The 16,475-nt window shown below is 38.0% G+C and overlaps 1 protein-coding gene across 3 annotated transcripts in view; it reads right to left on the reverse strand.

The window, feature by feature from the left end:
- Positions 1–296: 296 nt before the first annotated feature.
- CPEB2 (cytoplasmic polyadenylation element binding protein 2) overlaps positions 297–16,475 on the reverse strand; it is a gene marked incomplete at both ends in the record, with an annotated part of 49,231 nt that continues 33,052 nt past the window's right edge. For all 3 annotated transcript variants that reach the window (XM_079534278.1, XM_079534279.1, XM_079534280.1), the window contains 5 exons: positions 297–524; positions 4,439–4,620; positions 7,718–7,832; positions 8,128–8,246; positions 15,912–16,001. In XM_079534278.1, the coding sequence (XP_079390404.1) occupies positions 297–524; positions 4,439–4,620; positions 7,718–7,832; positions 8,128–8,246; positions 15,912–16,001 (734 nt within the window). The remainder of the gene's footprint in view (positions 525–4,438; positions 4,621–7,717; positions 7,833–8,127; positions 8,247–15,911; positions 16,002–16,475) is intronic.

Below are 16,475 nucleotides of genomic sequence, written 5' to 3' on the forward strand. Positions count from 1 at the left end.
ACGCAAAAACATTCTCATATCTAGTTTTAACTTTACATATAAAAATAACTTGGAGAAAATACAAAAAAACATTTTATTTTAACATGAAAATATCACAAAAATTAGTAAGCCTGAGATGTAGGGTTTTGGTGAAAAACAAGAGGCTTGTAGTGTTTTGGCTGCTGATAAAGATGCATGTATTGATAGCTGGGGTGAAAAGCAGAAGAATGCACTTATTTCTTCTGCATGTCAGTATCTTCAAACACAGTAAGCCACATGCACCCTTCTTTCCTTATGTAGATGCTGGTTCACCATGTTTAATTCCAGCGGAAGTGGATCTGACGCGGGCGGTCAGCCCCCTCCTTTACCAATGGCTTATGGAATTCACGTCCTGCACGGGAGTGGATATTTGCCCAACAAAACTCACAGTAATACTGCAGGCAAGTGACATTGGCACAGAAGAAAGGAGCAAACTTTCCACCGCATCGTGCGCCCTGGCATTCGTCACACATCTGGTCATCCAACACATATGGCTTTACCTCCACCTGTTGGAGTGAGACACAAAGAGCTCCAGTTAACACCTACTGTGCCCACTGAAAAGATAGTGAGCATGTTCAGGTCTTCTCTCTTCCGGAAAAAAAAGCAGTCTGACATCAGATAGGTTTAGGTCTCTACCCAATTCGCAGCTTTTTATTGCTGTTTGCCATTTACCAGCTCCCAATCTATCCATACAAAAAGCTAAGCAATTCAACACACATCTTCAGAAGTGCATTAAGTATGTAGCTAATGGCTACATCAGAACCTCCAATTAACTCACTCTGGAAAGATACTCTTGGCAAGTGACAAAACCAAAGCACGTGTAGAAAATAAACCACTGGTCCCAAAGCTCTCTAAAGAAGTCTCACCAGCTCCCAAATACACCCCAACACGATACCCAGTTTTGTGCTGCTTAGCAAACAACACACAAACAGGAATGTAACCGTTTATACCTGAGCAAGAAGTCTCTGCATGTACTACCTTTCTTTGCCAATTAGAAGCACTTTCTGCAGGCTCGATTACTTCTGTTGGTACTCTTAACTCCCATAACTTCACTCCAAATTTCTAAAATACGACCAAGTTAGGAGTTTCTGATCTGCGTCACATATTACTTTCCTTTATTTAATTTCTTTTTATTTTTTGGCTTCGAGTTGCACAGGAATTTGTGTTCAATATGATCCTGAATGTATTTTTAAAAGATTGTTCTGCAAATCTGCAGCCTGCTAGAAACACCTGTGTTACACAGCTTCATTCTCCCATACTGCTCTGACTGCCAGAGTGGAAAAGTGGCAGGATTCCAGTGGTAGATTTGCACAATGTCTCTGCATCACTGAACTGTTACAGACTGCACTCAGACAGGAAGAAGAACTTCACAATAAAGCACAACATGAATTGACACCATCATTAAGGAATGTATTGTTGTCTTCCTTTCCTGAATTTTTTTTAAAGACAGTATTTTCAAACTTCTGTTGGCAAAAACAATTATTCCAATTTATCCTACAACTCAACTTTTTTTTTCCCTGATATTTACTGTTACTTGAGAAGAATCCTACACGCAGACAGTGACGTCATGTACCACACTCAAACGGTGTATGTTTGGAATACTCAGATCTCCAGAATAAAATGACGTTTTTGCATGTTATTTCCAGAGCTACAAAATAACAGCCAGGCTGGATGTGGCTCTGGGCAGCCTGCTCTGGTGGTTGGCAAACCTGCACACAGCAGGGGGGTCAAAACTAGATGATCCTTGAGGTCTTTCTCATCCCAGGCCATTCTATGATTCTGTAAAGCTACCAAACACCCAATGATTTGCAAAAAAAAAAAAAAAAAAAACCAAAAAACAATAATATAGATTTTCTTAGCTTCAGAAAACGCACAGTTGAGTGGTCAAACAGATACATTTGAAACACAGTACGCTTCTTTCTTCCAACAGCGTACATTCAGTATGAACGCCACTCATTTCTTCACTGCAACGACCTGCATCACCATAAGTTACACCTGGGCTTTCCAATAAACAGCAACTATATGCAGTAATTCTGTTTGTGGTCCAACATTACTGAAAGCATGAAATACCATGAATTTCATGCTCTGGTACGTTGATGCACCAAGATAAGTATTGAGGAGATTACAAACGTTATTAAATAAACATTTTAGGGAACTGAAGTATCAGATGAAGTGGAGGGAGGCTGCTGGCATATGAAAGTTAACAACATCTTAAAGAATTTTTGGAGATGGAACTCCAAATGAGTTTCAAAGAAATGTTTGGAACTGATCTGTCTTATATGATGGAATAGCATGAAGAGCACTTTGCAGAAGAAAAACATCTGCTGGAGAAACTAAACATATCTGTATCAAAAGAACTGAAGAAAGCTCCAGAGGTAAGGAATAAGTTAAGGTCACAGACAGCATCTATAAAGCCACAGTGACACCCAGCTTTCCTATTAAGATAGAAAAAGATATATGTTAAAAATGCCATAAATACTTTCAGCAGCAGCTCAGATGGATAAAGAGGAGAACAGCAAACTTTAACCATGAAAGAAAAGACAGAGAACTGGTTCTGAAAAAACGTGAAAAGACAGCACACCTACAGAAACTGGCTATAACTGGCAACAGAAAAACTAGTAAGATGAAGCACAGAACAATCTCTAAGACTGCACAGAAATGTGTAATGTATTCCTACATAGGCCAGCATGTATCTGTATTTCAGATGAAGGCAGCACCTGAAGTACAACTGTCCTCCACATTTATAAAATCAGCATTTATATTAATGTAAATGACTCAGTTGTGTACTTATATTTTACTATATAAATAATAACAGGACTGAACACATAATTTAAATATAGAGAAAGTTATTAAAAAAATGAGATTAAAAACCTCTGGCATATGAACAGAACAGATCATAAACCCTCTCCATCAAGATAAGGTTAAAAGACAAATTGATTAAAATATTTAGATTTGGCATCAGTGTGTTTTGGAAGCAGAGCATCACGGGAGCAGCAGATGTTTTTGAAGAAATCAAACCCAAGGAAGCTAACAAACATGACCAAGAAGAAATCATTTAACTGCTATTGTGTAAATTAAGTCTCATGGATATCACTCAAACACTGTGCTTCTGAGCTTCGGTATTTATGGCAGACTGCGTGCTGATTTTTTTTTCTGTCCATGCTCCAAGAGGTCTGCAGCAGATGCCCACTGTTTTATTGAAATTTCACTCTCATATCTCTTTAAGTTTTTCAGAGTTACACAATATAAAAAAAAAGTCCAGTCACCTCTGCAAAGAGCAAGCACTGTCATTTCAGAAGCCTGCTCAGCATCCAAACGGCCCCTGAGATTTCCAGTGAGCTATCATCACGGGCATTTTTCCTGTTATGTAACTAGAGGAAAGTCAGAGCTTCTAGCCAAAGTCAGCTGCAAGTCACAGCAACAGCAATGTCATCAGCAAAATGTAGCTGTAAGGACTGGATGTGAAGCCTAGTTCACCACCCACATTCATTCCCACTCATCTCCTGGAAAGGACTCTGGGGATTTCAGCTCCCCAGGCAACTGGTATCCGAGAGACACGTAAGCCTGTATTGCTTGGCCTATTTGAAAGGAGAGAAGCACCTGCTATGGCCTTCAGTTAACTGTACCAATTTCTTTCTGCAATGCCTTTGATCTGCAGAGGAGACTGGACCTTGAACTACTTACTCATTTCTCCTCCAGGACGTTAAAAAAAAAAACCCGTAACAAAAACCAACCCAGAGCACCTATTAATAACACTGCCTGCATCTACAACTCGACATCAGAACTAGTCAACTTCAAACTCATCTAATTTAGACGTCTGTTTTCTTTGCTACTCTCATACTTCTAATTGAGAGCAATGAAGTAGACTTGTCTTCTGAAAAGAGCTTTGATTTAGCTAGCAAAAATCATCTACAGCAACCAGAAAGGTACACTGGTAAATACACAGGATCAGGTTCTCTCTGAAGGGAAAGGATGAGTTAAGGTTAAGTACGGTTGATTTTCCAAAGCACTGACAATCATGGTTGAAGTGAAAGGCAGCAGAAAATTGGACCTATTCTGAAAGCAATAAATAACAGAGTTTCTCATGAATGACATGGGAATTATTACAATATTTGCTTTGCTTAGAACGAGGGTGAAAAAAATTTCAACAAAACCAGGAATTCCAGAATGGAAAGAACATATGGTCTAACATATGCCCAAGGAACAAACTGCTGCTTTGTGGAATGCTCGCTGTTTCAGGGGCATTCAGAGTTTAACTCCTGGAACCTGTGGAGCTAGGGAAATATCAGAAGAAATGTCAGAGGTGGCACAAGAGCGGATCAGAACACAAAGTTATGCATCCTAAGAAACTGTGTTATAAATCACTGCTCCCACATATCTAAGAAAACCCACCCAAATGAACTCCTTCTGTGTAACTTACTCGTTTATCTATATCGCCATGCTGAAGTTGAACGAACCGAGCACTGATGGCAGCAATGTAACTCTGCTGATTGGAAAAAGCAACACGTCCAGCACCTTTTGGGTATTTCAGCTCAGGGTCAGTATCAATTCCTGCGTAACAAACTCCACCATACAGACGGTCCATGATCATTGCCAATTCCACTATTAGGAAACAAAACAAAGTTCACTTGAACTGTTCTCACTGTACAAACTCAAAAAATCCAGAAAAGTTAATTTCAGTAATTAATTCTCCAACAACTTATGTAACTGTAACTAAAAAAAAAATCACAACATGCAGGATTAAGTTGTGAAATAGTCAGCAGACATCTTTCACACTGCAGCCACATACACCCAGGGAACAATGGAGTGCAAGTCCTTGCAGTCCTTAGTAACCTGGAACTGAAATTCAAGGGCAGTTTTCTGTAAAGGATAACACATGACTTCTGGGGCAGGATGGAATGCAAGCTGCATAGAATCCACATGCCCCAAATTCCTTGGTACATGTTCTCTGTCTGTACAATTGCTCTACATCCAACTTGAATTTCAAGATGTAAGCAGCATCTTTTCACCAGGCATGCAGAGCTTGATCATCTCTACAGTATGGCACTATATAGAAACTCAAGTTAATAGAATCAATAATCTCCAATTTCACAATAAATATTTTAACAAGCCTTTAGTAATATTTTATACTGAATTCAATTTAGCAATTCACTGAGGTGGAATATATCTTTTTTCAAAACAAACATCCCCTGCCTCAAGACATAAAGGTGTCAGCAGACATTGATTTTCAATAGTTGTCTGAAAAGTGTGATAAAGTTTTACTGCTTTTTTGAAGGCATGATTCTTATTTCACAATGCCATATAGGTTTCATTTTCACATACGCAGAAGATTTTAAAGCAAAGTATAAGACAGTATACAATACATTTATCACAGATCCTCGGCCAAGTAATCTGGAGTATCAAGACAGAATTTGGAGAAAATTAACCTGCAGTTGGAATGCTCATTTACAAAGTATTACAGAGTAATGCAGTCAAACGTCTTCTTAAAAGTAAAGTAACAAAAAAGCCTGATAATTGTAGGTCCAAGATAGAAAAGCTTTATATGCTGTATACCCTAAATTTGCCCTATCACTTCCTGTTTCTCCTGTGTCTTCCATATGAAAGCTCATCTTACCCTAATGTAATGATACTTACCCTTACTGTAATGATATAATTTAGCACAAACAGTGGAAGACTAATGAAGTCCTGGGACTTTCTAAGAGAAATCTGGATTTGAAATGCTGTACATAATGCTTCACATCAACTCACTTACTAGAAGGGCACTGTACAACGCTGTAAAAGGCTACTGCAGTCTGTCTCACAAAGCAGACTGTCCTGGTTGCAGATCGACCATTTCACAGCTACAAAAACATTGAAATTTTCCTCCATGCATTCCAACAAGAGCTGAAAAAGTGTCCTGCAATCTCATATAGCACTGTATCATACAGACTGTGTCAGCTGTCTGAATTTCTTCCCATTTTCCTCTAATCATACTTACTACCTGCATTTCTCCTTATCCATGTTATCCACAGTAACCAGTCAGCAATAGAAAAGTAGCTGATGTACAGTAACAATACAAAAAGAGCTCCACTCATGGAGCATAGCAGAGGCCACAGCACTACTTTAAAAACAAGAAACAGCAGTTTTACTAGTAAGATGAAAGTACTTTCTACAGCCTTAGACGTTGTAATGGTGTCCAGTGTGTCTCAGAGGTGAACAGTGATTTGTGATCTGCCAAAAGCAAAAGAAGGCAATTACCAGAGAAACGTAAGAATAGATGAGTATTTTTCTCAAGCAGCAAGCTGGCTGGACTGATCAGCAGAGCTTTAAACTATATTTGATGAGGGAAGACGACGTACTTCCGAGTGACATAGAAAGGTTGTTGAATTTTAAGAAGCAGCAGTGAAAAACCTCAGCTTCCTCCCAAAGGAATTTGAGAGGGCTCCTCTAAGAAGGTAATGCAACCCATTGCATAGCTGTACCATCTCTATACCAATGCATGCAGCATGGGAAATAAGCAGGAGCTGGAAGCCATGTCATAATTGGAAGATTATGCTCTGACTGATATCAGAAATGTTGTGAGATGAACTGCACACCTGGAACAATGCAATTGAGCTTTTTAGAAGAGAGAGACAGGGCAGGATGGGCAGGGGAGTTCTCCTCTATGTTAAGAAGTGCACAGATTAAGAGCTGCCTTTAAGAAACAGTGATGATCAGGCTGAGAACTTGTGGATTAAAATTAGGCATCAGACAAATAAAGGACATCTAGTAGTGAGGTCTTCTGCAGGCTGCCTAATCAAGGGGAGCCTGCTGACAAGGCCTTCTTGCTTCATCTGCAAGGTCTGTCACACTCGCAAGCTCTCATCAAAAACCTATCTGTGTAACCTACTCATGGAAACCTGCTTTAGCAAGGAATGGACTAGATGATCCCCAAAAGTCCCTTCCGATCCCTAAGATTTGCAGCCAGATAGTTTTAGTCAACTGCTTTATATCTAGGTGGAGGCTGGTGATGAGTGAAATAACCATGGGGTCCATCCTGGAACCAGTGCTCTTAAACACCAATATCCATGACCTAGAAAGTGGACACTTGCACCCCCAGCAAGTGACACTAAGTTCAGTGGTGCAGTTGATACAACAGACGGAAGGGATGCCATCCAAAGAGACCTGGACAAGCTTGAAGAGTGGGCCCAAGTGAACTGAATTAGGTTCAATAAGGCCACGTGTGAGGTGCTGCACCTTGGCTGGGGCAATCCAATCTCACGGGAGACCTCTTTGTGGCCTTCATGTACTTAAAAAGAGCTTATAAACCAGAATGAGACCAATTTTGCATGGTCTGATAGTGACAAGACTAGGGGAAACAACTTTAAACTAAGGGGGGATTTGGGTCAGATGTTAGGAAGAAATTCTTTACCCAGAGGGTGATGAGGCACTGGAACAGGCTGCCCAGATAGCCCACGGATGTCCCATCTCTGGAGGTGTTCCAAGGCAAACTTAGATGGTGCCATGGGCAACCTGATCACGTGGGAGGCAATCCTATCCAGGGCAGGAGAGATGGAGCTAGCTGATCCTTAAGATTGCTTTCAGCTCAAGCAGCTTTATGATTCATATGATTCTATGAACACCTACAACTATCCATACATACCTGTATACAATTATGCATGATTAAAAAATGATTTCTAATAATCTCCCACTTTTAAAGAGAGACGTAATTTATGCTCACCAGCTCTTAATGGTCTAGGGACTCCTCCAACAAAAATTGTTTTCCGAGGATCAAGCGGCTGCGAACCATCCATCACAAAATCACTATCACTTAGATTCCAGGGACGGATCTGAACCTATTAAAAAGGGGCAGAAAATGACATGCTGGTTTCTGTTTCACTGCATTCTAAATATATACTTATCAGCCCATATAAACCAACAGTAGTCATAACTCTACTAGCTTTGCGTGTCTTGATGTTCTGTTTTAATCCTATTAATTCAAACCTCAATGGTTTTAAAATCATCTGATTGTTCCAGATGTTGAGAGCTGCCAATGGTAGTTTGCTGTTAATTATTTTCATCATCATCATTTCAAATGCAGTTTTAGACAGATGGCAGCTATAGCCTGCAGGCCATCTACTGTTTACTTACTGGCTTGTCCTTGATAGTAGGACTGGAAACACATAGATAGAGCTTTCCATCTTCTTCAATGCAGGCATCAATCAGTGCCTGGACAGAACTCTCTTCTTGGAATAAGAGGAATGCATAACCTAGAGTGAAGAAGAAAATAAAACAGTTAATTTTTTTATACTTATATTTGCTTTCCTTTAATTGTCTTCTCCATACAAATGTGTTTACTTGAAATGTAGAAGAAAGTCAAATCAACTCTTTGTTATTAGTCGTGTTCTTCATCTGTGTGCTAATCTGCTGTGATCAATACAACTGTGGGCAAATACTTCTATCCTTGAAAAAAAAAAACGAAAACACACCAAAGAGACTAATAATCAAATAAAAGCAAACCTGTCTGCTCTATCATATATTGTAAGTACAGACTGAGCACAACTCAGAGGTAGCTGCAGACATTACACAACGAAAATCCGACTTGGCACAGAGGACTAATCTCTATTCTAGAGATTAGATCAAAGTACTCTGTTACATAAGTGACCCAGCAAGCCTCCCAAACACTATAAAAATAGGAATCAAAAAGCTTACTTAATGCTACAGTAAAAACAGACAAGCAAGGAACCTCACACAATAGAATGCTGTAATGGTTACCATATGATATATACAGAACTTGTTACTTTACACGCATCCCATACCACAATTTGGATGCATTCTAAAGTAGGCTGTAAAAGGACATAAATCCCCATATCTTCCTCACATTACTAGCAAGTGTAGAATATTCACATAAAGTGAAAAAATAAGGGCTGAAGCACCTGCTCTAGAGTGAGGTTGGCAAGAGGGAATACGGCTGCTTCACCAAGCCTTTTGGAAATGATACTGCTTTTTGGAGAGGTACTACTCACTCACTGGCAATCCCATACTGCAAACAGTGTAGGTCATCAGGGCGTTAACAGAATAGGGTGCATCTCAAAGAGCACTAAAGAATCAATGTTTTAAGCAAAACTTAAGATCAGAGAAACAAATGCAAATGATTTTAGATGCATGGGACCAAAAGCAGGATTTAAATAAAAAGCTGTAAAGTTCTATGCTGTTTTTTCTAATAACTTGTACCTGATCTCACATCCCTCACACTATGGTCCTGTCACAGCTCCCTTCGCAGGACACAACTGTGCATATTCTACTTTCATGTAAATCTTACTCAGTTTATTAAAAAAGTCTGTAGGGAATCTTTGAGCTTTGGCTAAGGCATTTCCTGCTGAAATCCAGTGTTATTAAAAATACCATTCAGCAATGAAAATTCTGTTCAAATTAAACTTAATTAGTAATTACTTAGATTCAAAAGCCTTGTTTAAGGGGGATATCTTTCAGTATTTACTTTGCAGTTTAAAATTCACATATAAGCCACGTAAAACTCAATGAACCAGGGCATGTGCAGACTAGCACGGATAAGTGAGACTAGAACCACATAACTGTCTTCCCCTGCACAGAAGCCAGGTGCACACAGTCCAGTTTGAATGGAGATCTCAATACAAGAATGGCAGGAGTGCAAAAACTTGATTACCTGAGGTGAGGGCTAAATGGGTGACATACAAACAGTCACAGCCAGAATGACGTAAAATGGTTTGCTGGAAGCTGATATTTCATCAATTTGTATCCTAACGCAAATCAGTGTTACTGGCATATGGCTCCTGGCACATAAATAGAATCGGCGTCCCCAGATCATCTACGACCTGTATGTCTGCAGCTATTAATATTTTTAGCAGGAGCCTTGTGAAGAAATAGACAATTCCAATAGGAACTAGATGAGGGAACAATTAGGTACCAAATATATTCTACCAATCTAAAATAAAAACAAGGAAAGCAAAATCAGAATTATATACCACCACTGCCTTCTCAACGCTATCTGAAGAACTTAACTCATGTCTGGGTTCATCCCATTTAATTTTAAGCAACAGAGAGGCCTGTGCCATGAACTTAGCTGTACTTTTGAAAACATGGAAAACCTGAGGTTAGCAAATCCATCTGGCTGAAGTTTTGCTCCATAGCTCTAGTGCTTTAATGACTTCAAAGGTATTTTAGCTTGCTCCCCAAGCCTAGTCTGGAAGAAAATAACTAGCTCTCTTGGTGAAGAAAGGGGACTGTAGAACATAATATGTTTCAGATCCAACATTTTACAGACAGGCCAATCCCTTCCCACAGTCTGGATACAATCCTTCTTTACTTGCTTTGCATTATGGTACGTATCCTTGCACAAACCAATTATACATTAGCCAAACTGCTACAAAGAACACCACAGTTACATAAGGATCCAGGCTTTCTATTCATCAAGCAGAAAGGAATTTACCATCTTAGATACTCAGTTTAGATATAAGTTTGGGCTTTTCTTCCTCCAGCAATCAGATGCCGACAACTATATGTACAAACTTGATTCTCATGCTTTTCTGTTTTCTTAAGATATGTCTCTGTTGGATTATTTTTATCCTCTATAATTCATGAACTATTGTGGACTGTTATTGACTGCACAGGTAGTTAGCTGCTGTTGGTAACTGCACATAGATGTGATGAGAAGGATTTTATAACGATACCAAACTACAATTGCTATGTGTAATACAAAGTATACGTAGTATCTGTGAAACATGGAAGGGAGGTATTGTGAAGAGTACTTTATTGTACCACAGAACAGTTTAATTCACTAGTTTCTTGTTTTTCTTGTGTACCACATCTGTCATGTCACTGTAACAGCTTCGTACCCAACAGCAGTGCAAGTCAGTTCATAACGGCAAAGAAAAGCTGCTCTAATAGGATTCTCTGAAGGAAGATGCTTCATACCTTTGGGTCATACGTACACGGGCAGCAGCACGTCACGATCAGATACTGCTTGCCAAAAGGCAACCCAAGTTTGTATGGTTTCCATAAGTGAAAAATATTAGATGGAACAGTCTTATAAAAATTTATTGTTCACGTGTACCAGCATTTATGCCTTCTGTGTAGGATAAAGTTTAGGTAACCCCTGCTAGCATTTAGTTGTTGATTAAATTACTCTGCATTATACTGCAATGGTTATAAATACTGCTGTTTTCAAAGGGAACTGATGAGGGATTTTGATAATATCGTTACCACAAAATTATCTCAAAGAAAAAGAAAATCTTCTGGAGATCAAAACTGACAATAAAACTACATTCCCTGATATCTAAAAACGCTGCACTGGTTATAATTATTGTTACTCTGAGTACAAACAATACTTCAAGAATCTTTTATATATATATATATAAATATATATATATAATATATATAATATATATATTTATTATATATATATAAAATTATATATATATAATATATATAATATATAATATATATTTATTTATAATATTTATTTATAATATTATATATTTCATATATATAATATATAAATATATATATAATATATATTTATTATATATATTAAATATGTATATTATATAATATATAATATATTATTATATATATTATATATATAATTACATTAAATACATATAAAAAACTAAAATTATATTACTAAATATATATATATTCACACACATACATATATATAGATGTATATAGATGTATATAACTAAATGAAACTGTTGTAAGAATCCAAGCAAAAAAACAAACAAACAAAACCCAATCCAAAACCTATATACAGAATCAGTGCTTTCATTTTTTTTTAATTTACTACACAGAAGAGGTGGCTAATATGAATTTCTGGCCAGGCATAATTTCTTTATTCTACAATATGGAACTTTACAAAAGGAGACAAGAAACTTCTGTTAATGCATAGTTCCATATAGAAATCTGAAAGCAGCTGTAAATTCTATTTGGCTCCAATTAACTTCTATCACCAGTGACTTAGAAGAGAGGTAAAGAAAATCAGTATAAGCCAGCATGGATACTCTGCATCAGCTGACAGAGCTGCGTTTTCTTTTATGGTTGGGTCCCCTACTGTTCTAACAGTCTTCCCCAGAGGAGAGCTAAAAAACCCAAACAAGTGTAAACTACTGACAAAGGATCTACATTCAATAATGGGAATAATTCACATTTGGGGAGGATACATAAATCTTTCAATCAGTCACCTTTTACCGAGAATCAACTCGAAATTACTCTTTAAGTGAGAACGTACAAGCTGGCACAACTGCAATGCAGATATTAACTAAGACACTTTTGAATGAAAGGGAGGTGGTGCAGGATTCGCCTTGAGACCCAAGCGAACCCTATTTCCATATTTCTATTTCTGTGGAAATATTCTTGACTGAGTTTAAGCTCTGTGGTCAGCAGAGATCTAGTTAATGTTGCCAGTGGTGTCTGGGCAGTTACTCGGCTGACAAGCACAACACAGAGATGCCTTGCATGATTCACCCTCTGCAGTACTTTGCCTAACCTTCGGCTGCTTTTCCAGGGTGGTGTGGGGCTTCAGTAGGTACTGTACCACATTTGCCATCCCTGGGTAAATCTTGATATTCTTGGTTTGGAGAAATGAATCAAGCACAATAAGCTTACATTGCAGCGACCTGAATAGCCCTTTGTACTCCAGTGACTCTATTGGCAAGGTTCCCATTAATTAAAGGAAGCTTAGATGCTAATCGCACATGAAGACACCTACAGTTATTTGCCTGAATCCAGAGTTCAGTCCGAGCTCCAAGGAGCTCGAATGGGCTGGTAACAAGTTAACCAATGGACCTATGGTTTTGCTCCTTGAACTAGAAACAACGTTTTCAACGCGATTTTTTCAGTCAGTTGTAAATTAGCAGTTAATAACCTTGAATAAATGAAGCTACTGCATGACTACTGGGACAGAAAGCAAAAGAAATACACAGATAATCAGAAAAAGCTGGAGATACTGTCTTGTTTAAACAGATTATCCTCTGTTTTATACAGACTATAAATAGTACAGAACATACAAACAACTGGTCCTCCTTTGAAAGGCTCTCTGGATCAGCATATCCTCACCGCACCATTTCTTTGTGAGCGTCATTATCATGAGAATGGATTTCTCACCTCAGCAGTCGCTTTGAATGTGTGTGCCAACTAATAACAGGAGTTATGATAAGCAGTGACAAGATAGAAAGGAAGGAATTCCCCATTACAGCTGGCAGATCACTTACTGGCTGTACTTTGATCTCAACAGAATAATTCTTTTTCTGCTTCATAACTGAGGTTCCTTCAAAGATTAGTGTGAAGTGTTTAAAATTTCTGCTATCTTCAGGCCTCATTTTGTGGTGAACCAACACAAAATGTAATTAGCAAATAAAAGGCAGTTGGTGTTTTTCAGGAGGCAGTCAGCCTTGACAGATCAGTATTTCGTCAAGTAAGGAAATACTTCTTATGAACTTGGCCTTCCCTCAGGACTATCTGTAAGCAGAGAGCCTGGAAGGAAGCACAGCCTGGAAAACTGAACAAAAGTATTAAAGCAGTAACAAAAGATAACAAAAAAAAAAAAAAAAAAAAGACACCAAACAAGCAACAAAACAGGCTGTATGTCTTCAACATGCCGAAGACTAACGTACAGAACAACCCAGAAATGGATAACTCCGAGATGTCTTTGGAAGTAATACTATTTCAAGTCTCTAACAAGACTGGACAAAAACAGATAGATACTAAATTATTTCCATGCAAAGTAGTAAACTAGACAGCGAAGATTAGAAATTAAAAATAAAATGAACTCCCTGTGCTATTATATGGTGCTTATATTGGTAATTGTCCATTAATCTCAAACCTTTCTTTGTATTTAGCCTATGTTTAGCAGTTTTACGTATCTTATTAAACATATATACTCTGTTCCTGCCTGCACAAGTGCGTAACACTGAAATATAGTAAGATAAATTTCTATCATAGCCTATAGAAATCACATGTCTTATCTGGTGCAGTGAAAGAACCAGATTACATATAAACACAGAAGTATTCAACAGTTAATAGAAAATTGTATTTCCAGACTATCTACAAATAGAAACCTACGCCGTATTTTAAATGTGTGAGACTATTGCAGGCTGCTGTCACACTATAAAACAATGATGAATGCTGTAGTAAACAAACAGTTTGACTATGAAGTGTTATTAAAGTTCATGTAAAGATCAGTTAACCAACTTAACACTAGGTATCTAAGTGTGTTCCGAATTAATTAAATCAACTGACTAGAGTTCTTTTATCTATATTCTCTGCTTTCAGTACAGACTCATTATTACTGTTATTTTCACTACAGTACTTACAAATTTTCCAACTGCAAAGTCTCAAAATACATACTTGAGATATTTACATTCTGAGCCAGGTCTGTCTCCCTAGAAATTAACACCAGAACTCATTTCTTCCAGTAAAGAATGTATTAGACCTTCCCTCTTCTACACATTCAATACAGACTCTGTGAGTTAAGCCTCTCCCTCAAACAGCTCCTCCGGAATTTCTCTTGGTAAATTGTAATCAAAGATGCACTCCTTAGGATAATCAAAGTTTGTTAAGACACTGAGATTTTTATTAGGCTGACAATCAAAAAAGAAGTCTCTTTGGCTTGATTTCCATACAGTATTCATAAATTCTATTCAAATACTTTCAACTCCTTTACCTGCTCTTTAGATGAATATCTGAGGAAATATGCCTGTTTTTAAAATGGCATAGTCAGTCAGATAAATAACTGAGAATAGGTAAACAAAGGCAGTATGCCTGTATCTGTCACTTCCAGGGAAGGAAAGAGTTGCTGCATTCTCTACAAAATGAACAACCTCTTTTTTTGTTTGTTTATTTTATACATACTAAATACACAATTTCACACAGATATAGATAAGCTACATAGTTTACCTCAATGTACAAATTTAGCCTCGATTTTGAATATCAAAGAGCAACACTAGAAATAGTTAAAAATCACTATTTAACCAGACATCAATAATAGATGCTTCAATAGATTCTCCTGTCTTAAAAATGCTCCTGTCTTAAAAATGGAATAAAGACAAAATTTTTTGATCATATACCCAAATAACATCCTTCTGAAACCTGTCTTAATCCTCTACAAAAGAAACTGATTTAGGATTAAAAATATGATCGAATTTTAGTTTTAGAAATCAGAAATGCAAATAATAGATCTCTGAATTAACGACATGTACAGTTGTATAACACTGATCTAATAATTGGGAAATGAAATTATGGAAGATTCTTCAGAAGTCCAGCACTGAACCAGGCAGAATACTACAACTCTGTGTTTAATACTCAGGACAAAGATGATCAGGGGACTGGAGCACCTCCCCTATGAAGACCAGCTGAGGGAGCTGGGCTTGTTCAGCCTGGAGAAAAGAAGGCTGCGGGGTGACCTCAATGCAGCCTTTCAATACTTAAAGGGAGCCTACAAACAGGAGGGGAATCATCTCTTTGAAAGGGTTGATAACAGCAGGACAAGGGGAAATGGTTTTAAGTTGAGGGAGGGGAGATTTAGGTTGGATGTCAGGGGGAAAGTCTTTACAGAGAGAGTGGTGAGGTACTGGAACAGGCTGCCCAGAGAGGCTGTGGATGCCCCGTCCCTGGAGGTGTTCAAGGCCAGATTGGATGGGGCCCTGGGCAGCCTGGTCTAGTATAAAATGGGGAGGTTGGTGGCCCTGCCTGTGGCAGGGGGGTTGGAGCTTCATGATCCTTGAGGTCCCTTCCAACCCTGGCCATGCTGTGATTCTGTGTGTAGAGCCTTGTCTGAAAATGCACTGAAACTGCATAATTAACTATTCACAGGGATTTTAAATCATATCCTTTGGAAGATGAGACAGTTTGCCCAAGTAGGATTTGCACTCAGTGACAGGTCAAAACCTTTCAACTCTTACCTTTTGGTGGAAAATAGGACTTGCTTTCTGCTTTGTGAGGCCAATCTACTACCAAAGGCCCAAATCGTCTGAAGCTAGCAGTAATTTCATCTGAAAACAAATGCAACAGTTGAAATTAAATAAAAAAGTACTCAATGACAAAGTACTATCAAACAAAGATCTTTGTTTATAGCAAAGTTTGATGTTTCATGGAAATAGAGGAGCGAAGTTTCCAAGTTTCCCAAACAAAAGCCATAAACAGACACCTCTTCCAAGTGTTAACATTTACACAAATACTTCTGGTGATTTTATGCTTATGCTTTTTTTATTTTTATTTTATTTTTTCAATTACTCAGTAACGGGATTTCAGAAGGATATGGACAACTAAAGGCATATAAGCAGGCAAGAAAGAAAGAAAAAGCATCTCCATGTGTCTTTGTTTGGCATTTGTATTAAAAGGAACAGTTCGCATTTGAGTTAGATGCTGAAGCGTACAAAAGAAAAGCTGAGATATTAAAATAAATCCCCTAGTACATGACAGGGGAGCATCATCATGAAGATGAAACCAAAGTATAGTCTTCCCAT

Source organism: Tetrao urogallus (genome assembly GCF_951394365.1).
Source record: "Tetrao urogallus genome assembly, chromosome: 4".
NCBI classification, from domain to species: domain Eukaryota; kingdom Metazoa; phylum Chordata; class Aves; order Galliformes; family Phasianidae; genus Tetrao; species Tetrao urogallus.